The sequence below is a fragment of the Panthera uncia genome (assembly GCF_023721935.1).
Source record: "Panthera uncia isolate 11264 chromosome B2 unlocalized genomic scaffold, Puncia_PCG_1.0 HiC_scaffold_25, whole genome shotgun sequence".
Lineage (NCBI taxonomy): Eukaryota > Metazoa > Chordata > Mammalia > Carnivora > Felidae > Panthera > Panthera uncia.
In genome coordinates, this window is record NW_026057581.1 from 14527991 (window position 1) to 14555337 (window position 27347).

The 27347-nt window shown below is 50.7% G+C and overlaps 1 protein-coding gene and 1 long non-coding RNA gene across 2 annotated transcripts in view; one reads left to right on the plus strand and one right to left on the minus strand.

Annotated features, from left to right (window-relative positions):
• Positions 1-27347, minus strand: part of PHACTR1 (phosphatase and actin regulator 1) — a 272533-nt gene that overhangs the window by 11179 nt on the left and 234007 nt on the right. The window contains exon 9 of the mRNA XM_049655030.1: positions 5405-5460. Within this exon, the coding sequence (XP_049510987.1) occupies positions 5405-5460 (56 nt within the window). The remainder of the gene's footprint in view (positions 1-5404; positions 5461-27347) is intronic.
• On the plus strand, positions 10-10673 carry LOC125939556 (uncharacterized). The gene is made up of 3 exons (XR_007463092.1): positions 10-636; positions 1716-3307; positions 10530-10673. It is a non-coding gene; the product is annotated as an uncharacterized LOC125939556 (long non-coding RNA).

The following is a 27347-nucleotide window of genomic DNA, read 5'->3' on the forward strand; positions in this document are numbered from 1 at the left end:
AACATTGACCATGCTTTGGTTTTGGGAAACAGTGTCACACGCAGGTGTACCCTCTGAACCTCTGCAGGCTCCAGGCCAAGCCCCTCACGACTTGAACAAGGGGAGAGCGAGCTCCTGTCCCCCCCAACCCCACCGCGGCCACCCTCCTGCCTATGGGACGCTTTCTAAACTGCCTGCCTTGTTTCAAATTGATGGTGAGCTGGCTGACCTTACTGTGTTTTCCGTGTGTGTCACGGGTTTTGAAGTCTCCAGGCAGAAATGCCGGGCTGAGAAGTATGGCTCTAAGGCAGGGAGATAGGTCCTAACAGGATGAGGGTGCTGTTAGCAGGGACATGGGCCTCTGGAGGGAGGCGAGGCTCCCTTCTTTGGACAAGACTCAGGCCGGCTCAACTCTGCCTTGGGCCTCACAGTGACTGACGGGGGCTCATTGTGATGTGGCCTCATGTCTGGTGCTCCGTGGGGACAGAACAGAAGACCAGCCTGTGGGGGTGCCTGCCACTTGCTGCAGAAATGAAACCAGGCACGGCTGAGGCCGAACGCAGCACTGGGCACGTGGAGAGGGATTTCAAAACGCTCACCTTTCGCAAGCCCTGATTCCATTAATTCTTTGAATCTTCCAAGAAGTCCACAGAGCAGGTGTGAGGCCAGAGTGTGGGACACAATTGCCTGCATTTAGACTTTTAAGGAGTGTCTTAGGAGAGCAGACTTCGGAGTCTAAACGTTCTTGGCTTGATATGCGGGGTGACTTACTCACCAGATGTTTAAAGAGCCATAGGTTAGAGGGTCTGGGGAAGGGAGCAGAGGTGTGGAGGGCAGAGAATGCGGGCTTATTTTAAGCAAAGCGAGTGACCTTGGGTACGGCACTTTCCTTCCGGGCCTTGGAATGGAGGCGAGGGTCTAAGCCCAATATCGCCTAGCTTGAAGGTCACAGAAATCAAACCGTGTCCAAAGAAGGTCTCTGATTCTCACCCACTGAATTTAGAACGGCATCCGTGAAGGCAATCTCCTTCAGCTTGGTCTTCGCATCAAATCACTGCTGCTAAATTATGTTTCAGTAACTGAACTCAGGGCACACTTGCCATTCAGTTGGCTCATGACCGGCCAGGTCGGTAAAAGAGGGAAGCCCCTGTGCACGGAAGCGGGGTCCCACCCTGTTCCTCCTTGCGGGTCCTGACAGCGGCCACCACAATCAGAGGCAACTCACACTTCCGGCTGGAAGGGACAATGGCAGTTCAGAGCAGAGCTCAGGCCCTTGAGCGACACCCCCAGGGGCACAGCTTGCCTGCTGTGGCTGCCTGGGGGGGGGTGGGGTGCGTCTGAGGATCTTGTATGGGGGCACAGAAATGCTCACATCCTGCGGTGGGCAAAGGCCACCATCGGTCTCCACGGAAGCTTGCCCCACAGGGCCCTGGCCCCCCACATGAGAGCCCTTTCCTTTGGATTTAAAGATATCCCATCTCCCTCCCAGAACTCCTTTAAAAATGCAAGTTTCGAGAGGCACCTGGGTGGCTCAGTCAGTTAAGTGTCTGACTTCAGCTCAGGTCATGATCTCGCGGTTTATGGGTTCGAGCCCCGCATCGGGCTCTGTGCTGACCGCTCAGAGTCTGGAGCCTGCCTCGGATTCTGTGTCTCCCTCTCTCTCTCTCCGCCCCTCCCCTGCTCGCACTCTGTCTCTCTCTCTCAAAAATAAACATTAAAAAAATTTTTTTTAATAGGCAAATTTCTCTTGGATAAAAACCCATGAAACCAGTCAGCCATCAACATCTTAGTACGAACTCATCTATCAGAGAGAAACGGGAAGGCAGAAAGCAAGAAGAAGGGAGACCCCTGGCAAGCTGCATTTGCAGGTGGCTGGAGTACAGAAGGGGAGGTCTGGTCTGGAGAGTGAGTACCCAGGAGGCAGCTCAAGGGAACTTGGTTAAAATGTACAGGCTCACAGGAAAGTATGGCCACGAGGGGCCCAAGAGACCACCAAGTCTAACACTCCTATTCTGGAAATAAGGATGCGAAAGCCCAGGGGAGTTAAGTGGCTACTCCCACGCCACGCAGCTAGTTAGACAAACAGTCCAGCTCTTTTTTTTTTTTTTCTCACTAGAATAAGCAGCCTCTTCCCCGTCATGCTTTGCTTGGGGCCAGCCCCTCCTCCTCATTACTGGTTACTGGCCTCAAACTCCAATCCGGACCCTCTCCTCATCCTACAAGCCCCCTACGGGCCACAGAGGGCGGCATTCTGCGACAGAGCAGGGAGCCTTCCTCTCCTGTGTGTGTTTCTTAGGTCCCCCTGAGGGGCAGGGCCACGAGCCACCACCTATGGAATCTATACCTCTAGTTCAAAGCCATTTACAAACCGAGGGCCGTGAATTCTCAGGCTGAGGGTACCAAGACAAACCCATTAGGCCACTGGACAGAGAGGCTAAGAAAGGCCCGTGATGTCATCACCTGCTGCCACCATCAGAGTGCGCTCATTATGTGCTCAAATGTGCACAGTGTCTCATTGGCTGCGGGACAAAGCAGGTGCTGCCTCCAGGGGGCGGGCAGGGTGGGGCTGGAAGGTAGCTGCGGGCCCTCCAAGCTCTACCGCAGAGCCGCGACCTGTGTCTCCACAGCACCCTCAGAGATCGGGTTCCTCAAATGACTCAGAACCCAGAAAGCAAGGTTTAGAAGAATTTGTTTGAGGGTGTTTTCTTACACCACGAAAACATCTCTTGAGTAACCATCAGAACAAACTTGAAAGAAAGAAAGAAAGAAAGAAAGAAAGAAAGAAAGAAAGAAAGAAAAATAAAGAGAAAGAAAGAGAAAGAAAGAAAGAGAAAGAGAGAGAGAGAGAGAGAGAGAGAGAAAGAGAGAAAGAGAGAAAGAGAGAAAGAAAGAAAGAAAGAAAGAAAGAAAGAAAGAAAAAGAAAGAAAGAAAAAGAAAGAAAGAAAAAGAAAAACACATTTAGGAAAACCAAGTTCCAGAATACAGAGGAAAAAAATAAAAGTTCACACGAAGGAGAAGTTCATTTCTGAGAAGTTTTGAAAACTGAAATGATCAACCTGTTTGAATGCGGTCAGGCAGTTCTTTCATTTGGCTGTTTGAACAGGATGAGGAGGAGAGGGGCGGCTAGAACCAAAGGGGAACATGCGAACAATGTTTTCTGCTCTGGTCCCTGGATCTAAGCCTCTCAGGCTTACCAGACAAAAGTAACGGTCTCTAAGATCTGAAGGTCTTTCTAGATGGCAACAAAAAGCCAATGTGAGGCCCTGCCCGCAGTCTCCCAGGGATCTGGGCAAGCAAGTAGGAGCTGGTGCCTTCTGGAAGCCAGAGGTGAGCTGGGGATTTTAGACCTCCTCTTTCTAAACCCCCTGCCCTTGCTGAGAGAATTATTTTCTGAGACCTGAATAATCCCCCAGAGAGTGGTAGCTTCTTTTTTTTTTTTTTAATTTTTTATTTAAAAAAAATTTTAATGTTTTATTTATTTTTGAGACAGAGAGAGACAGAGCATGAGCAGGCGAGGGACAGAAAGAGAGGAAGACACAGAATCTGAAGCAGGCTCCAGGCTCCGAGCAGTCAGCACAGAGCCCGACGCGGGGCTCGAACTCACAAACTGGGAGATCATGACCTGAGCCGAAGTCGGATGCTTAACCGACTGAGCCACTCAGCCGCCCCAAGCGGTAGCTTCTTTGTTTGGGGGCAGGTTGGAGGCCACTGAACAGCAAGTAAATGGCACTGAGATTGGTTCCTCCAGAAAACACAGATCCGTGTTATGTGTGTGTATGTGTGTGGGTGAAGCAACAGAGGGGGAAGGACACACCCTTACCTGCCTTCCCACTTTAGGAATAAATGGACACCTGCTTTTCTTTGTCTCCAACAACGGAAAGGTTACAATGGATCAGGTGTCCGATTGGGACAGAAAGGGAGAGACAGCACACAGGCCAAACGACCCCCCCCCCCCAACCCTGGAAATCATCTGAAAAAGTTCTCTTTCATTTTATGGCATATTTAGCTTCAAAACCGTGAAGGGCATTCTTGGTTAGAAAACTACATATACACGAATTCCTAGAGACCTAGCGGGTATGTGAGGTGCGGGCAGCAATGAGGAATGCCAACCTTGAAAAGAACACCTGCTGAGAGCTGGGGAGGCAGCAAGGCCGGGAGCAGGGCGGGCAGGATGTCCACAGAGGCAGATATGGCAGGGACAGGTCCTCTGCAGGGGCTGCGGGCCACACGCCTGCCCCCACAGCAACTCAACAGCTCCCGGCAGCAAACCCTTCAAAACCCAGCGAGTCTCAAGGCCACAGTGGGGGGTGGGGGTGGGGGGGGGGGGGGGGGGTGGTGGGTAGAAAAGATCAAGCACATTTGAGTTTGGTCTAAGTGGAAATATCCAGCTGCTCAAACAGGCTTCACGTGGCTGGCGTGTGTGTGTGTGTGTGTGTGTGTGTGTGTGTGTGTGTGTGTGCACGTGCATGCATACACGCGCGTGCACATGCCATGACATTCCCAGGAAACTGTGCAATAGCACATTATTTCTCCTTTCTAGAAAGTAGAAGCGGATGTGTGCGTGGGGAGAAAGGGTCATGAGTGAAACTAAAAACAGTATTTGTTGCCTATCTTAGGTGCTGGTGGCAGCAGTAATAAAGATGGGGCAGATGTGGGCAGAGGGGGTTTGTTTTTTAATTGTTTAAGATCTCCCGCCAAATGCAGTCCCTGAGATGTTTGTGTGTTTTCGTTTTACGCTGGTGGGACGCCAAGTGGATTCCCTCGCTCTACTCAAGAATCCCTGTGTCCTGAACCGAACAAGGGGCTCGTTCATGGTCTCTGGCCACAGCCAGGGTGACGGGCGAGTTTCTCTTGGGTGAGAGCATTCGGCAGGCAGGCCGTGGGCCAGCTGTAGAAATCCCGAGAGGGGACAGGAAGCCTTCTCCCTGAGAAATGCCTGCCTAGACTTTGCATTTCATGTTCAAAGCGGGGCGGGGGGGGGGGGCGGGGAGCCAGCTGCAACGGAAGGTCATGGTTTCGAGCCCCCGCCTTCCAGCGGCTGTCTGCCTCCTTTTAGCCATCAGTATAGAAATGTGTGGGTTCTCAGCCCATTTAGGTTGGAAGGTGACCCTAACCCTGCTCGGAATCATTGAGTGGCTTTGCTTGCCCTCATCTCGCAGCTTCTCTGACTTTACAGCCCACGAAAGGGAAGGTGGCCCTTGCAGCCCGTGAGCTTTGGGTGGGCCTAGTGAACCCGAATCTGCCTTCTCTGTGGGGACGCTGCCTTGGGTGTTGTAACACGCGAGGAGGGTCAAGCATCAACCGGCAGAGCGGTTCGCAGTCATTCCCACGCGGGCACGAGGGACAAAGCTGGCGGCCCACGGATGAACGAATAACCGAAGCCACCGCAAGACATCAGCGACCGCCACGGGCTCAGTCACTTACGTTTTAGAATGTTCCTCTGCTCCAATTCCTCCGCGGTCGGCCTCTGGCTCAGCCGCCTACGGAAAAAATCCAGGAAAAGTTTTTGGACCATATCATATCCTCCTTGGGTCATTAATCTCTTCAGCCCTCGTAGATGCATGAGACAGAGTGAGCGGCCGGAGGTCCCGTTCCATCCTGTGCTCTGAAAGACCGGCTCTTACTACTACCTCATCCTCAGTTCCTCAATTTCAACCCCAGGAAAGGCACCGTGCGTCACGTCATGCCAGGCTGACCCTCCTCCTTCCTCCCGTCATCGGCCCCTGCCCCGCCCTGCTCCTCTGGGGCCTCTAGGCAAGTGGACTCTTCTCTTCACAGAGGTCCCTTTCTCTCCTGTGGCCTCTGCCTTTCTTCCCCAACCCCCCAGGCTAGAGCTTGCTTCTTGCCATGTTTGTGCAGATCCAGTTAGACCATAAAGAGGGTCATGGCCCCGGGGTGATGCAAGAGAGCATGTCTTGTCTGCAAAGAACAATAGACGGTCTTCTTGTCCCCACCCGTCACCACCAGGGCCGCCTTAGACATGGAATGACAAGCGAGCAGGAACAGAAATGACTCTCCTGTCGCCGGCACGGAACTGAGCCATAACAAGGGAACCATCACAGCAAGGGCATGAACTCTGCCACGATGCGGCAATGGAGGGCGGGGACAGACCATGGTGGCCCCACGAGGTGATAGAAGGCGCCAGAAAGTGGGAAGGGTGCCACATGGGAGAACTACAAGCTGGCACGGGCGTAAAAGATTCCAGGAATGAGTCACACAAACAGCGGGCCTCACCATCCACAGAGATGTTTGTGCGTTTTTGTTTTGAAGCTTTTGGAAGTTGGTTAACCAACCACCCGGCAAAGTTCAGCCTCCTGCTTCACCCATGGGATGAGGTGTGTGTGAGATGAGAAAACTGTAGAAGGAGTCCGAGGCTCCTCGGAGTCCTGCACTGTGACCTAAGGGGTGGAAAGGGGCGCTCTCCTGCTGCTTCTCCAAATATCGGCGACCAAGTGTCTCTAGTTGGCAAGGTGTTTACAACCACGGGATCTCCAGAGACACCCAGCGTGAAAATATAAAGTCCGTGGAGTTAGCGAGTGCAAATATCTCAAATGCAATGCTTGAGGTCACCTGTAATTCTCCTCATTGCCCTGGGCCAAGCAATGGATCCTGTGAAGCCCCAATGTCATCACCGTATATGCTATAGGTAGGGAATGGGCTTTGATACCAGAGAAAGGATTTCTGGTCAGCTGTCTGTAAAATCTACAGCACCCTGGAAACTGCTGGAAATTGTATTCCAAAGCATTTTTAAGTTTATAAGAACGTCTTCCCGTTCATTAGTCATTTTCTTTTCGAAATGCCCCATTAAGGCGCTATTTATTCCCACTGATAAGGACCAGCTGTATATATGGAAATCTGCAATATCGGAGGCTCTAAATTTGGACTCCGTAGTCTCGAAGCCTTTCCTAAAATAGCATTCTCAGACCTCCGGAGGAAACTATGTCATCGGTCTGGAATGCAGACCCCACTTGGCATGAGCTTCTTGGAAGCTCTGCCTTACCTTTCCCTTTCTCCTCCCCCAGAATCCTTGGCTCATCGGTAAGGGGTGTGCAGCCACCTTTATGGGACCACTTGCTAGAACCCAGGCTCTGAATGAAGCTAGGGCTTTGGGGTCAGTATGTTTCGAACAAGCCCCAGATTCAAGGTGGAGGTTGCATCCCAGGAGTCAGGCCAACGTTTTAGAAGCTCATGCCCAGAAGCGCCTGCAGAAAGTTCCGCCATTGGCTTATGCTGAGAAGCCCATCGATTTCTGTTGCTAGACCCATCGCCTGGTTCTGTGCTGGCTTTTTCGTTCTTGTGTTTCCTATGGGTCACATTTGGAGGGGACGAAACAATGAGTGAACTGCAACCAGAGCAAATTCTGTTAACGAGGCAGCCTTTAGTCAAAGATACATGCTCTCGAATGAGGCCCTGTATATATGTTTCATTTCCTTGAAAGGGTCTGAGAACATCGAGGCTAATCCTAGCCATAAAATGCAGCTAAGCCCTCCCGAAGGACATGTGCTATATAATTAGCTATCTTGGCTTTGAAAATGAGACTGGGGGGCGGGGGTGGAGGCCTGCGTGGCTCAGTCCGTTGAGCGTCCGACTCTTGACTGTGGCTCAGGTCGTGATCTCACGGTTCATGGGATCGAGCCGCCCCACAATGGGTTCCAGGCTGACACTGAGCACAGCCTGCTCGGGATTCTCTTCCCCTCACTCTCGGCCCCTCCCCTGCACACGCTCTCACTCTCTCAAAAATAAATAAGCTATAAAAAAAATGAGATTGGGGAGGAAAATGATCCTGTGGCTTTGTGAGGATAAGGCATAGAACAGCTCAGGAGGTCAAGGATCTGGGTTCTAGCCGTGGCTCGGCTCTGAACCGACTTGCTGTGGACAAGGTATTGGACTCCACTCCATTCTTTTCCCTGCAAAGAATAAATAGCAATTTAAGAGGCTAAGGCTGACTTAATGCCTATTATGTGCAGGAATGGTTCTTAGAAGCAGCTGCCATATTCTCAGCCCCATCCAAATGTAAATTCATTTATTCATTATTTATTGAGGGCCAGTTCTGTGCTAGGTTCTGTGTTAGGCACTGGATGAGTAAAGACAGATCAAGGCCTTGCCTCTGGGGGAAACAGTCATTAATCAAATAGTCACGGGAGTAAGTATGGAATGTGACTGTGGTGAGAGCTTCCAACAGGAGGCACCGGGGCAGGGCCTCTGGCATCTGACCCGATTGGGTCGGGAGAGGGGTCCCGGGGGGGAAGTGACATCGCGCCCTAATCTGAAGAACAGAGGAAGCCAGTTTGCCGGGGTGGAGAGCAAGGGGAAGAAGGAAGGCGGGCGAGGCCGTGTGGCCCAGGGAAGCTGTGTTCAGGGTTCTGATCTTTTCTCAAGGAGCCAACAGGAAGCCGCGAAGGGTTTACGTTTTAGATAAAGTGGGTCACATTTCAGCTTTACAACACATCTCCTTGGCTGTCCTATGGAGAAGGGGCTGGGGGTGGGGCGGCGGGGGGGAGCAAAAGGCAGTTGGGAAAGAGGCCCTGGGAGGCTAGTGGCCACCTGCTGGGGGAGGACGGTCACCCAGGCTGGGCTGTGGTGGCTGAGGCGCTCGCGCTTAGGAAGCCAAGTTGACAATCCACGGAGACGGAGCCTAGATGGACAGGGTGGGGAGAAGCAGGTGTGTGGGGGGGGGAGATCCGTCTGTCCATCTATCTTAGGTTTCGTGACGTAACACAACTGGGTGGACGGTAATGCCGTTTGCTGAGATGGGAACACTGGAAGGGAGGCGGGGCTTTGTGGAGGAGGACAGGAAGGGTGGAAGGCAGCCACGAGTTTGAGTTTGGATCTGCTGAGTCAGAATGCTTCTGTACCACCCAAGTGGCAAGGTCAAGTAGGCAGCGGCGTGCACTGAGCTCAGTGGGGAGGAGAGGTCTGGGCCACCGACAGAGACCCGTGGCTGGTCTGCACTACGGAGAATATTCGAAGCCAGGAGCATGACGCGGCATGGCCTGAGAAGGCGAGAGGCCGTGGGCCGGAACCTCACAGAATCCCACCATTTACGGTGCAGACCGAGCCAGATGAACCCGCCAGGGGTCAGAGAAGGGCAGTGCGTGAGGGCGGGAGAAGACGGAGGATGTCCCATCCCGGGAGCGAGGGGGGGGATGACGCGCGCGGCCAACAGAGGGAGGTGAGGCTGGAAAGGCTGGTGAGGCTAGAAAAGCACAGGGTGCAGGCCGTTAGCAAGCTCGCCTGGCGCTCTTTTAGGGAGCACAGGGGACAGAGGCCAGGCTGCAGCGGGTTGAGAACGGGGGGTGAGAAAACGGACGAGTATGGGCGACTCTTCCCCAAGCCTGGCTGGACAAGAGAGGGTGCAGGTGCAGGGGGCGCCGGTGAGGCTCACACCGTTTCCTGGAAAGACTCCAGATGAGGTGGTGCTGGTGAGAAGCTGCCTATGGAGGGAGGGAGAGGGTTCAGCTGGTAGTGTAGGAGCCCCGAGGAGGCAGGAGGGGTTGGGGTCCGGGGACAGAGAAGGAAGGCCTTACTTCTCACATGCGGGAGGGATGGCTCTTTACCGTGACAGAGCAGGACGGGGTGTGCTGTACGTAGGAGGGTGAGTTTGGTATCAGAATTCAGGAAGTTCCCAACGGATGGCTCTCACGTGCTGTGCAACACAAGTACGTTGATCAGCATAAACTATTCTCTATCCTTGACAGATCTGTCTTTGCACAGAGCCAAGTTCATAAACCAAAGGGACGATAAAGCTCCAGCTTCAGAATTCTCACGACCAGCATCTTAGGAAAGGACCCAGGGCAGTCCGGCATGGTCCATGTAAGGCAGCCACCTGCTTGGCTCCTTTCGAGATCTACCTTGTGCAGAAAGAGTGGTTACTAGAAAGCCAGACGGCAGAGCACAATTACTGTATGAATGAAGCGGTCAGTTTTATGAGTGATCCCAAGCTGCTGACGACTCCAGAATAAGGACAGAGGTGTGGGGCGCCTGAGTGGCTCAGTCAGTTAAGCCTCCGACTCTTGGTTTCAGCTCACAGTTCGTGAGATCGAGCCCCGCGTCAGGCTCCATCCAGTGCAGAGGCTGCTTGGGATTCTCTCTTTCTCCCTCTCTCTCTCTCTCTGTGTCCCTCCTCTACTCACACATTTGCTGTCTCTCAAAACAAAGAAGACGACCGAGGTGCTTTCTGAATGCGCTGTATCTTACCTCTGATTCGATGGTACAATTTAACTATATTTGATTTAAACTCCCATTAACACTTGGGATGAGCACGGGGTGCTGTATGGAAACCAATTTGACAATAAATGTCATATTAAAAAAAAAATAAACACATTAACTTTAAAAAGTCGTTCCTGACTAGGTATTCAGACACGGCCATTTATATGCTAGACGGTAAGAGAAACATTCTTGGGAGTTAAACTTTTATATAAAGTGAACTATCCAAAAGTAGAAGTTTAAAATGTGTGCGCAAGTGACCTGTTTAAATCGCTTTGCTGTTACATGTATGGCCCTGGTTTACAAGACAGCTCTGACCTGCAAAATTGTTTGCACTCCTCAGATGATTTCTTCTTTACCACGGTCCACAGCGAAACGATCTGCATTGGCCGCAAACTGAAAAGTCACGGAGTTCCTGTTTAAATGCCACACGCCATCAATGGCCACATGCCAGCCCCCTATCTAAGCCTTCTATTTAAGAATGGATTTTGGGGGCGCCTGGGTGGCACAGTCGGTTAAGCGTCCGACTTCAGCCAGGTCACGATCTCGCGGTCCGTGAGTTCGAGCCCCGCGTCAGGCTCTGGGCTGATGGCTCGGAGCCTGGAGCCTGTTTCCGATTCTGTGTCTCCCTCTCTCTCTGCCCCTCCCCTGTTCATGCTCTGTCTCTCTCTGTCCCAAAAATAAATAAAAAACGTTGAAAAAAAAAAAAAAAAAGAATGGATTTTGTGTATTATCAGTGCGAGAGACTCTATGCTGGTGACCACAAGAAACAACCAAATGAACAAAGGCTCTTCTTTCTGCGTGAAAAGACTGTGAAAAACAAGCCCGAAGCTCATGGCAACGTGGGATTTGCCTCGGAATAAGGGGACGCTAGAGAATGAAGTGTCCAGACGCTTTAAATGTATGCAGAGCAGGGGAGGCTGTCTCCCCAGAGAAGTGACGAAACCCCGGTAGGTTGGGCTGCTCTGGCTCTCGATGGGGACAGGGATTTGTTCTGCCGCATGGAGCTAGTGAGCCAGCTGCTGGCATCAGAACGGCAAGGTCAAGGCTCTCATTACCATTTGCAACTGCTTATTGTTTGGATGGCTCTGATTTTTTTTTTTAATTTTTAATGTTTATTTTTGACACGGGGGAGAGGGAGAGGGAGAGGAAGAGGGAGAGGGACAGGGAGAGGGAGAGGGACAGGGAGTGAGAGTGAGAGTGAGAGAGTGAGAGAGTGAGAGAGTGAGAGAGAGACAAAATCCGAAGCAGGCTCCAAGCTCTGAGCCATCAGCACAGAGCCCAATGTGGGGCTTGAACTCACGGACTGCGAGATCGTGACCTGGTGACCTGAGCTGAAGTTGATCTGACCGAGCCACCCAGGTGCCCCGAGGGCCTTGTTTTTTTTAAAGTTGGCATCTCTGATGCTCTATCTGCATTTCGGGGGGGAAAAAGAAAAGCAGAAACTTTGGTCTTTGGCATCTCAGGCCCAGGGGGAGGGAATTGCCCTTCCGAACAGAGGGGAAGAGAAAATGATCGGGAAGGACTTGGGTTTCCCAACTGGTGCCCCAGATGGGAAATGGAGCCAGTGGAGACAGACAGGCATGATGGGGCCAGGGAAGGGGGAGAAGCACTGAAGTATGGCCCCTCCTTTGGAATCTTTCCAGAGAACATGTCCGTTCCCTGTGGGCTGGGCGTCTGTCTGGCCTTGGTCACTGCTACACCCCCAGTTCTTAGGAGACCACGGCCAACATAATAGGTGCTCATTTAGTACTTACTTAGCCGCACACGCTCATTGGATGATCCCATCAACACTCAAGACTTCACTTGGCATCTACATGCTGATGACTCTGCCGTCTATACCTCCAGTAGTAGTTTTGAGTTCCAGATGGCCTTTCTAATTTATACTCCTATAGGTGGTCAAACTCAGGAGGTCCAAAACGAATTAATCCATCTTTCCCTTCTGTCCTCATGGTTTTGTGTCCCCTCCCCCCCACCCCATCCCGGTGAAGTGCCCCGGCCAGGAAACTAGGAATTGTCTTCGCTCGGCTTCACCCTCAACAGCCAGTCCACCACCAGGTCCAAATGGTCCCCCGTCCCAGCCCACCACAGCCACCTCAAGGAAGTAGGCCACCAGCACCTCTCCTGGTTGCTATGGCCCATCCAACTTGGGTCCTCTTTCCCCGGGGAAACACGGTCACCCCACTCCCTGCTTGAGAACTACACATGCCCGCCCAGTGCCTGCAGTGGGGAGTCAAAACACCAGGTCCTATGAGAATCTTCCTGATCTGGCCACTTGCCAAGAACCCCGCGACCCCATCCTTCGGACAGAACTGTGTTTTCCTGGTTTCCTCTCGATATGCATGCCCTTCCTTATAGCTAAGCATTTCTCTTTGGCTAACTGATGCTAATCCCCAAGATCACAGCTTCAATCTTACACTTCACTTACTCTGGTCACTACTACCCTTTCGGTGAAGGCGCCTCGACAGGGTGTGACAACAGTCCTGGATCTCCCTCGTGCTGGTGCTTGGCCCCAGGGCTTGAGCTCTGCGAGGCTGGGCCGCCCTGCACCCTCACCACCCGGGGCCGCTGCATAGGGCCCCACACTTGGGCTCTAATGCCCTTCTGCCATTTTGAAATTTTCAGCAATTAAAAAAAAAAATACTTATTTTGAGAGACAGTGTGAGCAGGGGAGGGGCAGAGAGAGAGGGAGAGAAAGAATTCCAAGCAGGCTCTGCACTGTCAGCTCAGATCCCGACGCCGGGCTCGATCCCATAAACCGTGAGATCATGACCTGAGCCGAAATCAAGAGTCAGACGTGTAACCGACTGAGCCACCCAGGCGCCCCTGACATTTTCAGTAATTTTTGAATGAGGAGCCCTTCCTTGGCTCACCATGGCATGCACAATGCCGACACTGAGTCTGGTGACTGGATATACTCTACACTTGGGAAATCAGTAAGTGAATGCTGCCCCATGACTGTCTCTTGTCTGTAGCCTTTCCCTCTCTTCTAGTTCTTTCCCGAGGCCCAGCACGTGTGTTTTCCATTAGAAACAACACAGATTCCCCTCCTGGCACCCTGCTCCTCCCCCAGGGAGTCTCCATCTCCAGCCCGCTCTGGGCTTCCAGACCTTTCCAAAGAGTGGTCCAAGCGTGAGGGGACACTAAGTCATCACCATCAGTCCACACCATTCTATCGCCCTGGTTCTCCACCCGGACGGTTTTGCCTCCGGGGTACTTCCGGCCACATCTGCGGCCACTCGGGTTGTCACGACCGGGGAGGCCCATGTTGGCATCTAGCTCGGGGTCTTACCGTGCACACGCCTACCCCTCACAACGCAAAACCAGCCGGGCCGAGCGACGACGGCGACGAGGTTCAGAAACCCTGCTCTCCCGAATCAGGAAAGAGCTCTTGTCCAGGTCACTGAGGATGGATCTCCCAGATCCAGTGGCCTTTACGGAGCCCTCATTTGACCGGACCTTTCTCTACCACGCGGCACCTCTAGTGAACGGCTACTTCTCGAAGCTCTTTCTCTGCTGGGTTTTCAAGGGCTCTCACTACTTCTCTGTCCACAACCCTAGCTCCTGCGCCTCAGCAGGTTTCACGCGTGGGGAGAGCCCCAGAAGTGGCCTCTCCTGGGGGTGGCTTCAGAAACACCACCGTGCGTGCCAGTGACGAGCGTGGGTCTGTCACCTAACAGGCGGGGGGACCTCGGAGGAGCCGGACTTCTCTCCACGCCTCAGCCTTTCGTGCCTGCGTGGCCTCCTCGGAGCCTCCCAGCAGATCTAACGGCTCCCCCTGCTGGGCTCCCCCCGTCCGGATCCTGGCCTCACCCCTATCCACCCACTGACGCAACCACCTTTTCAAGTACACGGGGAATCCTTCGCGGGCACAAATGATGTCTTATTTATCTCTGTGTTTCTAGACTTAGTGCAGCTCCTGGCACACAGGAGGGGCTCCACAGATCTTGGGTGATTCAATTAATGAATAATAATCCGTCCCGGGAGTTGTGCGTCGTACGTTGAGGTGCCCCTACCACTGAAGAGGTTCCTCTGGGCAAAGTGAACAGCAATTCCGCTTTTATGCCTTAGAACTACGCCCTGCTACCCCTTCTGTCGATCACTGCTCCATGCACCCAACTCCTTCCAGGAATTTCAGTCAATGATTTTCAATTTTCTTCTTCTTCCTCACTCCCCTCAAGCTACTCACAGGTAGCCTGCCTACAGCACGGGAAAGAGCCCAGAGAGGAGAAAATGGACTGGGGTCCAGAGCCTGCCTCCTGGCCTGCCTCCAACGTTAACCAGAAGGGCACGTCGTGTCGCAGTACCTCTGCGCCGAGTTTCGCTGTCTGACAAGTGGCCATAACCACAAGCCAGCCTGCTGGCCACCCAGGGGGCCGAGAGGCCCGGGTGAGAATGGGAGGCAAACGTCCCTTTTAAAAGTAACTATAAACCATAACATTTTGTTTTTGGTAACTTGAGAAACGTCTCTGACCTCAAGCAGATACACAGGTCTCTCTCAAGAAAGACGGGCGGGCACCTGGGTAGCTCAGTCGGTTCAGCGTCCAACTCTTGATTTTGACTCAGGTCATGATCTCACGGTTTGTGAGTCTGAGTCCTGCACTGGGCTCTGTGCTGACGGTGTGGAAACTGCTTGGAATTCTACTGCCCCCCTCTCAGCCCTCCACTCCCCTGCTGCTCGGTTTCTCTCTCTCTCTCTCTCTCTAAATAAACTCTCAGAAAAAAAGAAAAAAAAGAAAGAAAAAATGTTTTTGGCTTTACCCCCCTGGAGGCTGTGGTCCCAGTGTGAGGCCCCACGGCTAAGCTCAGGTATTGTGAGTTGCAAACCAGAGAAAACACTGAAATAATGCTGATTGTGTGGAGTTGAATTCAGGTTGGAAAAGACAAGGGCTTTTGCTACACATCAAACCCGTTTGATAAGAAAGAGTTACAAAAACTGACGGCCTAGGGACACCTAGCTGGCTCAGTCAGTAGAGCATGAGACTCTCGATCTCGGGGTTGTGAGTTTGAGCCCCATGGTGGGTACAGAGGTTACTGAAAAAAATAAAAATCTTCAAAAACAAACAAAGACCCAAGAGCCTCCACAGCGAATGCTTTCAGTATTAATTGGCATGTTCAGGCATAAACCCAACGTTAGCAATCAGGAAGACTTCACTTTTGAAAGGGTGTCTGAGTTGTTTACAAGAGAAATTAAGACCGTTAATGGAGTCAACCAGAGACTATGGTCATTTCAACATGGCCTTCTCTACGGGAAGAGTCAATCAAAACAAATCCTGAGACAATATGATATCAAAAGATAAGGAATGTGGAAATGAAAACAAGTCCGTGGTTCCACCACGTTGAAGTGACTAAGGTGATCCGGTCACCTTTAGCTTCATCTTATCTGTCCATCATCTATCCATCCATCTGTCATGCATCAGTGAGTCGATCTGACTGTCCATCCGTTACGTAGCAGACATTGATCTAGGCCTTCCATTAGCTAGCCTGAGAAGCAGTCTACCGCTTTCCTTGGTCCTTATGGAAGGTACAGCAGTAATCTACGTGAACCACACTGAAAACCAGGCTCATCTCATTAGTCACCGCTGGTTGTTTGACAGAAATGGCCAGCAGCTCTGTGTTGAGGATTCTGATGCCTGCCCGCATCTTCATTATTAGTCCTGCTGTATATAAATCTTCCCCAGGTTATCGTAATTCGTGAACCATACGTTTCCTGGTGGAAAGATGGATGGAGAGCTTCCTGTTTAAGACACTGAGGAAAACCAGTGGAGAAGGAGACACCTGCTTTGTCACACATATCCACTCTGGTGGATCAAGAGAATGTGAGATAATAGTACCTTTATTAGATAATCATCGTGCCATTTCTCTTTAAAGGTAGAGGCTCAACATGGGTACGGTGCTCCAACCAAGAGGAATAAGCCAAGAAAAACAATCAGATGACATACATACAATAGTCCCATGTCATACAAACATATAATCTCCCATCTTTACAAATTATCCCAACGGTTTCTGGGAGTCCCCACTTAGTTTTTTTTTTTTTTTTTTTTTTTTTTAAGGTTTAGTTTTGAGAGAGAGAGACAGAGCATGAGCCAGGAAGGGGCAGAGAGAGAGGGAGACACAGAATCTGAAGCAGGCTCTAGGCTCTGAGCTGTCAGCACAAATCCCGATGCAGGGCTCGAGCTCAGGAACCATGAGATCATGACCTGAGCTGAAGTTGGACGTTTAAACAACTGTGCCACCCAGGTGAACCCTGTTTTTGTTTTTTTATTATTAATCCAGGTTTCTGGTTTCTTTAAAAAATTTTTTTTTAAAGTTTATTTTGCGAGAGAGAGAGAGAGAGAGAAAGTATGCAAGCAGGGGAGGAGCAGAGTGAGAGAGAGAGAGAGAGACAGAGAATCCCAAGCAGGCTCCAACTGCCTGCACAGAGCCCAATGTGGGGCTCCAACTCACAAACTACAAGATCATGACCTGAGCCGAAACCAAGAGTCAGACACTTAACCAACTCAGCCACCCAGGTACCACCCCCGCGCTTAGTTTTTAACATGTCCTGCCATTATCAGATAGCATTGGCCACTTTCACGCCTTAACCCCTTCACCGATGGCTTTTGCCTTCACTGCTGGAAAAGCCACCTGGCAATACCTGGTCACTTTACCGCCAGTGGCTGCCTCCCCAGCGTGCGGGCACGGATGTTCATGCCAATGGAGCTGATCTCATGCAAGAAAGCTGACCTCTGGTGGACTCAGGACACGTCCACCAAACTTGTCCACAACCGTCCGAGTCTCCGCAAAGACCTGATTTAGGCTCAAGCAGGAACTTCAAGTATACATGGGCGTCTACAGAGTCTTTTCTGAACTTGAGCCTTCCCCAGGCATCTCTAGACTTACTGTTCTTAATCCTTTAAAGAATATTGCTTTTGATGGACACAGATCTCTGGGGCAAGGACGACGGGTGGTTCCAATGAAAAGAGGAAGCTCTGGGTGTCACTGTTGAGTGACAGTCACGGACGGTATCATGGGTAGGGTGACGTACACAGCCCAGACCATAGGAGAATGGCCTAAAAGTATACATCTAATTTATTCACCTACTCATTCATCCATTCATTCAAAAAATGTTTTGGTCCCAAATTTCCCCAATGCCTCTGCTTTGCTGGGTCTCAATAAACAGCAGGCGGGATCCCTGATTTACTTTCCGAAGGAAGGCAAGGGATGAAAAGTTGGACGTAGGCCCTGCACGGTCTCTTCCCACCTGGACTCCTTCTAGGAGCTGCAGACTATGTACAGCTCCTGACTTTTTCACATTCACCCCCAACGGGCCAATCTCTCAGGGCCATTAGTGCTCAACAAGGAGAGGTCCGAGGGGACGCAAGGCCCCGGCCTCCTTTGGAGACTAACTCTCTTCGCCCAGCGTGGCTGGAGGCCAGTTTCTTCCCACGGCCTCCCACAAGCTTTTATTTCTAGAGAAAATAACAACTCGGGCTCAGCTGAGATCCCAGGCTGTTTAGAAACCCAGAGATGAGGACACAAAAACCCCAAAGAGTCTCAGATGCCGGGTGGAGGGGGTTTTGGTGAGAGGGGGACAGAGGATGTGAACTGGGCTCTGTGCTGACAGCAGAGAGCCTGATGCGGGGCTCAAACCCGCAGACCATGAGATGATGACCGGAGCTAAAGTTGGAAGCTCAACCTGCTGAGCCACCCAGGTGCCCCTTTCACTCCTTAATTTTAAATGTAAAACTGGCTTTTTTCAATGTTTATTTGGAGAGAGAGTGAGCTAACTTGGGGGAGGGGCAGAGAAAGAGGGAGAGAGAGAATCCCAAGCAGGCTCCGTGCTGTCAACACAGAGCCCAACATGGGGCTAGAGCTCACCAACCATGAGATCATGACCTGATCCGAAATCAAGAGTTGGGACAGTCAACCGACTGAACCACCCAGGTGCCCCAAATGTAAAGCTTCATTTTTAAGCCAATATACCCTGCAGCCCAAAGGGGTGTTATCAAATGTATGTTTTTTTTTTTTTTGAGAAACAGCGTGAGCAGGGGAGGGGCAGAGAGAGAGAGAGGGAGACAGAATCCGAAGCAGGCTCCAGGCTCTGAGCTGTCAGTACAGAGCCCAACGTGGGGCTCGAACCCATGAACCATGAGATCGTGACCTGAGCCGGAGTCAGACGCTTAACTGACTGAGCCATCCAGGTGCCTCTCAAATGTAGTTATTCTCATGAAACTGTAAGTGCTTTCCTGTGGCATGATCATCTTTCATAAGACGTATCTTTCTGTATATGTGATGTAACAGACCAGATCCCTTCCTCCTCAATCCCCACCCCCCCCCCCCCTTTTCTTTCTGGCAGCATGGATTTTAGGAATGTCTAAACAATCTGGACTTGCATTTTTGCATTCTTTGGCAACCTTTTTGTTAATTCTAAAAGGATCAGGAAAGATGAATGGGAAGGGTTGACCTGTCCGGGAAAGGATCTATTTAATGGGAACGGGAAAACGGACTGATAGGGACACTTCGAATACATTTTACCTTGATTATACAGGAAACAGAAATGATTTCTCCCTACTTTCTTTTGGCCTAATCTACCCAATGCTCTGGGAGACCCCCTGTGAGAAGAGGCTGTCTCTCCTTAAATGTATTCCCCAAAAGGCGACCGGGAACTTAGAGCACGTAGCTACCAAAGGACTCTTAGTTCCCAGCGTGGTGAATGAGGGCCCACGTTCTTGTCCCTCCCTCTGGTTTTCTGCTTGACGTCCTCAGGTTCTGGTCGCATGAGGTACACGGCCCACACAGCCCCTCACTCTCCCACGTGTGCACTTTGACAGTGGCCCCCCGGGCACGGGCAGGCAGCGTCTCAGGGCTGCAAGGCCCAGTACGAGCCCAGAGAAAACTGGGCAGATTCCATGAGCGGCCCTGGGTCGTGACGGTCACGTCCTTCCCAGGACCACCAGCAAAACCAGCTCCCGAGGTGTCAGAGGGCCCCCTCCGTCCTGAAGGAAATGGCTCACTGTGGAACATTCCCTCGGTCAGGAGCGGTCTCCTCCTCCGGGAGAGCACCCCGACCAACACGTCTCTCACCGGGGAACACCGTGAGGCTGAGCCTTGCCTGAAAGCAGGATCCCACCCACGGGGGGACACTCGGCCTCTCAGAGCCCCGGAAGGCCTCCTTCTCAGCCTTCACGGGTGGTGGGGGGAGGGATGGGGGACCATCAACCACAGCAGAGCACTGGGTCCTTCTCAGCACCCCACGTCCCCAGTCAGAACACGGGCTCTCCCGACATGGGCACACGTGGCGGCGGGGGGGGGGGTGCGTGTGTTAAGTACATGTTTTCGTCACACAGTAAGTGTCCTACAGAGGTTCTGTCGGGCTCTGGTCACCTCAATCTTATTTTTTAAATTCTTCAAAAGTTTATTTGAGAGCGAGAGAAAGCGCGCCCACGGGCCAGTGGGGGAGGGGCGGAGGGAGAGAGAGGGAGGGAGAGAATCCCAAGCAGGCTCAGCGCAGAGCCTGACGCAGGGCTTGAACTCACCAACCGTGAGATCACGACTTGAGCCGAAACCGAGAGTCGGATGCTTAACCAGCCGAGCCACCCAGGCGCCCCCGGTCGCCTCAGTTTTACACACATCCCGCGTGTCTGTGGTTCCGAGACTTGCTGGAACCTCCGTCGCAACCTGTCTTCCCGTCTGTGCGAGGCTGGGTCTAGGTGTCCCCTGGATCTCCCGTCCCGAGGTTGGCGCTCAAGGAACCAGGTGCCAGTACTGGACGTCTCCTCCTCGTGTCCCTCCTCCTGGCACGTTCGTACCTCTTCCTGGGGCCGGAATCCAGCTCCCGCAACAAAAACAAGACGACCCTCCTATCACTCCTGCTGAAACACCCTTCCCAGCTGGGCCTGCTGGGCATGGCGTGTGGCCCCTCCTTTCTTGAGGACAACACACATCTTCTGCTACACCGATTCCCTCTCTCATCTGTCTGTACAGCCCACCCCTCCTCTGCTGGCCAAGGGCTCGGCCGTGCCGCTTCTGATGGCACCCGGTTGCCCTGGAAGCAGCTTTTCTAGTCGCTCAGGTAATAAAGCGAATTTAAAAACAATGCACTACATCCCTAGTATAATCTGTGAAGCAATACGGGGCTTCAGATTTGGGCTAAGTAAGCAAAAGCAAATGGAACCATTCTGATTATAGAAACTAGTACAGGGAACAGAACCCTCTCTGCGTGAAGATAAAGTTTCTCCCCGTAACGGGGAGATTTTAAGCTGATGCGCTTCGTAAATGTCAATCTGCAGGAGGCAAGGCCACCTTCTCCAAATGTCCTCCGTCTAGATCCTTTAATGTGTCATTTCTTTCTTCTTCGGAGGGCCAGGCAGTAAATACTTCAAGGTTGGTGGGCCATGTGATCTCTGTCACTACCACTCTACTCTGTCACTATACCAGGGAAAAGCCATTGAGTTCCATCCAAGTGGGATGTCCTAACAGGCCAGATGTGGCCCTCACGCTCTAGCTCGTGGCCCCTGCCACAGGGTGTCACCCGCTCCTGAAAACCGTGCCCAGTGCAGTGGAACCCCAAGACGTGTCACAGCACACACAACACGAATGGTTTTGGTTCCTCAATGCAAAATGGAAGGGTTCTTCTCTAGTCACGTGCTGTGTGGTTCTTACTCACGTAAGAAGAAGCAATATGCCGGGTCCCCAACACACGAGACCGCGAACCTGAACACAACAATGCTCTCCTCCTCGTCACGGCCATCACAGATCAAATATCTGGCAGACGTCCTGTCTCCCAGGCATCACCTTCCCTGCAGTGTTTTTTTTTTATGCCAACTGTCCCCATGCTATGCTCTTATCCTCCTCCCTCGGGGCTTCCGGGCTCCTGTCCCTTTCTCATGTGTTGGCCCACACGGGGGTTCAGTCTCGATGGCTCCACAGTTGGAGGAGAGCGGTGGCCGTGCGGCTGAGCTGTGAGCTCCCCCACTTACGGCACCCTTCCCTCAATAAGAGTTTTTGCCCCACCTTCCTTGGCCTTATGAAGATGATTTCTTCCTTCTCACGGGGTCCCTGACCTTAGGGCTCTGTTATCAACTCAACGGGAGGACAACTGTGATGTACATAAGGGAGATCAGAATGTCCTCTTGGATCCAGCCCATTGCCAGACCAAACGGGCCGTTTGAAATCTTTTATGGGAGCGATGAATGTTTAAGAAAATGACCGACACAGTTTTATACATACCTCAGCATTCTATTACGAATAAATCATGAACCAGAGACCAGGTGACACACGGTGCAAACTTGTGACTGTTTGTTTTTTTTTGCTGCTAATTTCTCAAGGAGCCTGAACTGGAGACTGCACATAGGCTTTCAAAAAGAAAAGAAAAACAACGGGCTTATTTCCTTTGTGTCTGGACGAAGCCACGTGGAGTTATGGTTCCTTCACGGAAAACGCCTGAGCATGTCCTTGTTGCCCTGCTCGTTGACAGTGGGGTGAGAATCAGATCTCATGGGCTGTGAAATCCCAAAGGACTCTGCTCGTCAAGGACGGTGAGGAAAGAGGGCACCGTGACAGAGAACTGAGATACGGGTGTGTGGGGGGGCCCCGGGTGGGGAGGGGAGGGGCTCCAGGGATGTGCTGGACCCACACGGCAGGCTCCAGGCAGAAGCCATCCACTTAGCTCCCACGAGTACAAAGGGGGTGCCAGGTCACACAAGGAGGGTGTCCCTGCATGGGACATGGGCTGGGCTTCTTGGGATGGACATACAGATGGCAGATGGCCTGGTTCGGTCAGATTCAGGAGGGCAGCCCTGGTACAGGGTCATCAGTAACTCACGGGGAGACGCAATCGACTACCCTCAGCATCTTTTTATTTTTTAATATTTTATTTATTTATTTTGAGAGAGAGACGGAGTGAGCAAGCACGAGGGGGGCAGGGGCAGAGAGAGGAGGAGGGAGAGAGAATCCCAAGCAGGCTCCGTGTTGTCCGCGCAGAGCCCGACGTGGAGCTCGACCTCATGAACCGTGAGGTGACGACCCCAGCGGAGACCGAGAGTTGGACGCTCAACCGACTGAGCCACCCAGGCGCTCCTACCTTAGCGTCTTTTAAGAAGAGCTTGGTGCGGGCGCCTGGGTGACTCAGTTAGTTGAGCGTCCGACTTCAGCTCAGGTCATGATCTCGCAGTTCGTGGGTTCGAGCCCCACGTCGGGCTCTGTGCTGACGGCTCAGAGCCTGCTTCACATTCTGTGTCTCTCTCTCTCTGCCCCTCCCCTGCTTGTGCTCTCTGTCTCTTAAAAATAAATAAACTTTAAAAAGTATTAAAAAAAAAAAAAGAAGAGCTTGGTAAGTTACAGTATAAAGATGAACAACACAAGGAAAATCTTAGAAGCCAAAAGGAGGGCTGGATTTAAGGTAGCGAAAACTCTTTTCAACAGACGGATTACCTGTGAGCGTGCACTATTCATCTGCCTGCCTACTTTTTTTTCCAAAGGAACTAACAAGGCTTCCCGTTTTGAAGAACTATTGTTTTCACGATTCAACGGGCAAAGAACATAAAATTTTCATGATCACACTTCCTAAAATAGAAGCGCATTCACTTATATTTCAAAGGAATTGCCTTCAGAATCAGAGGGAAAAGCGATTCTCCAGGGTTTGTATCTTTGGATGATTTTTCCCGTTTCTATTCTATTTAGTGAGAGCATCTATGCAGATTTCGAGGCTATTACAAAAATCTTTGCGTTGTAACCAAGAGTCAAATGAATGTAATGAAAATAAATAAAATGAATTACTCTCATTAGCATTTTGCACGCGATCCGCGGTATTTCACCAGTAAGCAAAGATGTGCGGGCAGACGTGAAAAAGAACTGTACTGCACATTTCTCAAGTGTAATCCAACTCTGCAATTTAAGTATTCAGGACCGTGTGCAAGCTCTACACGGGAGCTGCAGAAAAATCACCTGTAATGCAACCCGAAGCCGATTTTGGCGGGCGAGGCAGAAGGCACCTTACGTACCCTGGAAATTATCCCGGAGACCGGAAATGCCAACTTCACCATCAAAACAAGGAACAAAGAAATCATCAGAATACATGATTAGAGCTTCATTCATCCGAATGACAGCGAGAGTAGGCAAACTCCAAACTAAGGCACCGGGTAAAGGATCCTCCAAAGTACCTACTCAGTCTTCAAAATTATTGAGACTTTCCGAGCTATGATTCAACTTTATAGTTGAATCCCCATCTGCTAAGATGGGGAATCATCTCTTGCTTGGGCCTTTGGCTGAAATGTTCTATGAGCTAATAAGCACGATCCAGGGGGGCACGGTGCCCATGGAAGAACCCACCTCTGTGAGAATTCAAGAATCCCTTTCTTCACGGGCCTTTTGATGACTGAAAATGCTCCTCAAAGATTTAATTCAAAACCTCTGCTGTAAGTAATCTGTTTTTCTTTCAGACATGAATTGAGAAAAATAACTAAGAATATGACTTGTGAAGCTCTTAATCAAATAACTGGCCTGTTTCTTCCGGAGAGACGTGAATATATTTCTCCCTTTTTTGAGGGATATTAATTTTCTAAGTTAAAAAAAATTTTTTTGGAATGTTTATTTATTTTTGAGAGAGAGAGAAAAAGAAAGAGAGACAGAGTGTGAGCAGGGGAGGGGTAGAGAGAGAGGAAGACACAGAATCTGAAGTAGGCTCCAGGCTCCGAGCTGTCAGCACAGAGCCCGACGTGGGGCTCGAACCCACGGACGGCGAGATCATGACCTGAGCCGAAGTCGGACGCTTAACTGACTGAGCCACCCAGGTGCCCCAATTTTGTAAGTTTTTATTTACAAAGTTAACACACAGTGTGATAGTAATTTCAGGTATATTAATTCTTCTCGAGATACAGGCACAAAGCCCATCGCGGAAGAAAAAAAAAAAGAAAATCTGAATAAGCCATTCTGAAAGCACCAGACCACATTTTGAGGTAGAATTCCAAGCAACAAAATTATCTTTCAACCAAAGATCGAAAGATACTTTGAATGCTTCTCAAGATAACTGAACTCAGTGTATTTATTGCCTCCTGGCAAGTTCACAAATGGCTCCGAGAGTCCTTTCCTGGATCACAGTGTGATAGAAATGACATGTCCTTATCTGTTTTAGTTTATAAGGGGACCAAAAGATTGCGGCGAGAAAAAGACTGTATCGCAGGAAAAGTGCTATGACAACTCGAGTTGAAGATGTTCCCATTAATGTGCTGGTTTCAGAGAAAATGACTCTGAATCAAAGGTTTGGATTATTCAATATTTAAATGATCCCCCCCCCACCCCGCCGACCCCCGCCATTCGTTTGGGAATAAAGGAAAAACATGGGAAGATAAATAGTCTAAGAGATTCATGCCAATAAAACCACGTGCTCCAGAAGAAGCCACACGTTCCCCACAGAACTTGCCACTTTGATCTTTTCCCAGAGTAAACCCGAAAACGAGTATGCCTTGACTAGCTCGTCTTAATCCTTTGAGAGGGATGGTTATCCAGCTACGTTTTTTAATGACGCTCAGCCCAGTGTTGTGCACACAGTGGGTGCTTAACTAATAGTTTACTATAGAATTAATTTGTTGAAGCCGAGGGTCCGTGGTCTCCCTTAGGAACTTGTGGCCCTGGGAAGTTCACCTTACACCCTCCATTTGTACTTAAGCTAGTTTTTGCTTTGTTTTTCTTCTTTAGATGCAGGCAGTGTTTATTTGGGGGGGGGGGTCTCTTTTTTCTCTAAGTGAGATGATTTTCAATGCTATGAGTTGCTTTACTCAACTGGACCTCAGGAGCAATTCATCCACTGACGCCGTTCGCGAGCACGCAGAGACACTGGCCCCAACACACACTCTCCAAGACTCTTCTCGTGGTCTGCTCCCCTCGGAGATACTGTGCTCTCTGCCTTCTAACCGCCAACTGGCTGCCTTCTATACTTCGGCCAACAGTGGAAAGGCCTTTATTTATGTTTCATTTGGGACAGATGGAAATTGGGTATACTTAAAATGTGAAATGATTTTCTCAAATTAACACATCCATCACCTCGTGTCATAAGGTGCCTTTTTCTTTCTTTTTTTGATGTGTGGTGAGGACACGTCAGATCTACTCTCTTGGGAAATTACAGTATATGATGTGTTACCTGCCATTTGTTTTAAATGTTTGTTTGAGAGAGAGCACGCGTGCACCCACACATGAGCGAGGGGGGTGGTGCAGAGAGAGAGGGAGAGAGAATCCCAAGCAGGCTCCGCGACGTCAGCATGTAGCTGAATGTGGGGCTCGATCCCACGAACCGTGAGAACATGACCTGAGCCCAAATCAAGAATTGGAGGCTCAACTAACCGAGAGCCACCCAGGCGCCCCCACAATGTGTTACTATCAGCTCTCATTGCCATGCTGTTCATTACCTGTTCCAGAACTTATTCATCTTAGAACTGAAAGTCTGTGCGGCTTGATCACAGACTTGCCTTTGCCCCCCTCCCCCCCAACTCCCCAGCCTCTGGTAATTACCATTCTACTCTCTGTCAAGTCTGTGTTTGATCTTTTTGGGTTTTTAAGACTCTCCATAAAAGTGAGTTTGTGCAGTATTTGTCTTTCCATGTCTGGCTTATTTCACTTAACATAACGTCTTCTGGGTTCATCCGTGCTGTTGCAAATGGCAGAATTTCCTTCTTGTTTTAAAGACCGTGTAATATTCCCACTGTGTGAACACACCCCAGTTTCTGAAAAGTCTTTTAATCGAGTCTGTTTTAGATACGATGGCCCCTTTTATATGACTGGCACCATGACCGGAACCCTTAAGGAAAGAAGGACTATGACAAACGCTGGCTGGCTAGCGTTGTAGTTAAGGCACTTTGTGCTCATCAAATACTACAAATGCTCTTCATCTTCTCCAGCCTCTCCTGCAGTTGGGTTGGAGTCATAAGCCTCGTTCTCATTGGTGGGTTTTAAGCAGAAGCGATGTGGATTATCTCCTCTACTCCCTCTTCCCTGGCTATGGAGATGCTGAAGTCATGTGTTCTAGAAGCCTGTGATGGCTATAGGATGGAGAGGCCATCTGATCCACATAAGGCTTTACTCCAGTGAAAAGCAAACCTTTACTGCCTTAGGCCACTGGGATTTAGGATTTGCCTGTTAGGGCAAATAGCATGACTTATTCTGAGTAGGGAGAGGCCGGCATAATATTAACACTCAAACTCACAGACAGAGGGAAGGAACCAGTGTTCGTTATCGGGGACAATTGAAAGAATTACTCATTTAGAGCTCTTGATGACCTAGGGTGGAAGGTCCATTTTATAGAGGTAGACACTGAGGCTGGACGGGAACCCAGTCAGTAAACGGACGATGGCACTTTCAATCTAAGGTCTAGCTTCATAGGCCTGGATTGTTCTTTCTCCTCAGACCACTGCTTCCCAAACATCAGTGTGTGTCAGAATCATGCTTGTTACGATGCAGATGTCTAGGTCCCATCCTCAGAATTTCTGATTCAGAGTCTGGGTGGGGCCTGAAAGTACGCATTTCAGCAAGTTCTCAGGATACGCTAATGCCACTGACCACACTGTGGGAACCAGCGCGTGGACCCCCTCGCTCCCCACATTCTAACAGGCAGGAGTGTCTCTAGACTCAAACCTCAGCTCTTCCTACCCCCCGTGGGCAGTGTTCCTGAAATGCAATAAAAAGCCCAGTGGAGTCCAAGATGGAAGGAAATCTCCTATCCCTTCCTCCTTCCATAGCTTCTCTCTCCCTTGAGGACATCTGCACACATAAGACGGAGCCCCTGTTCCAGAATTCCACCACCATCCCACACAACTCCCGCCCAACCCCGGGGACCTGGGATGGAAATTCCATCCAACACAAAAACTAAACCAGACTAAACATTTTTCTTAGCATGTCTGCCTCAAATAGGAAAGTCTTGGGGTTTGAAAGATGTCTTTCTCTCTGCCGCTTATCACCTCTACGATCCTCAGCTCGGTTTCCTCACCTACACGAAGTGATCCCAACAACGGCCATCTTGCAGGGTTGAGATGAAAATCATCCGCTCAAATGCCAGTGGGAAAGCTTGTTATCAACAGAGAGGCCTCTGGAGTCTTATGTAATGTTATGTCAGGGGCCATCACCCTGAGTGGTTGCCTCTGAATGCAGACAGGCTGATTCCTCTCTTACCCAGCCAAATATTCCAAGAGAC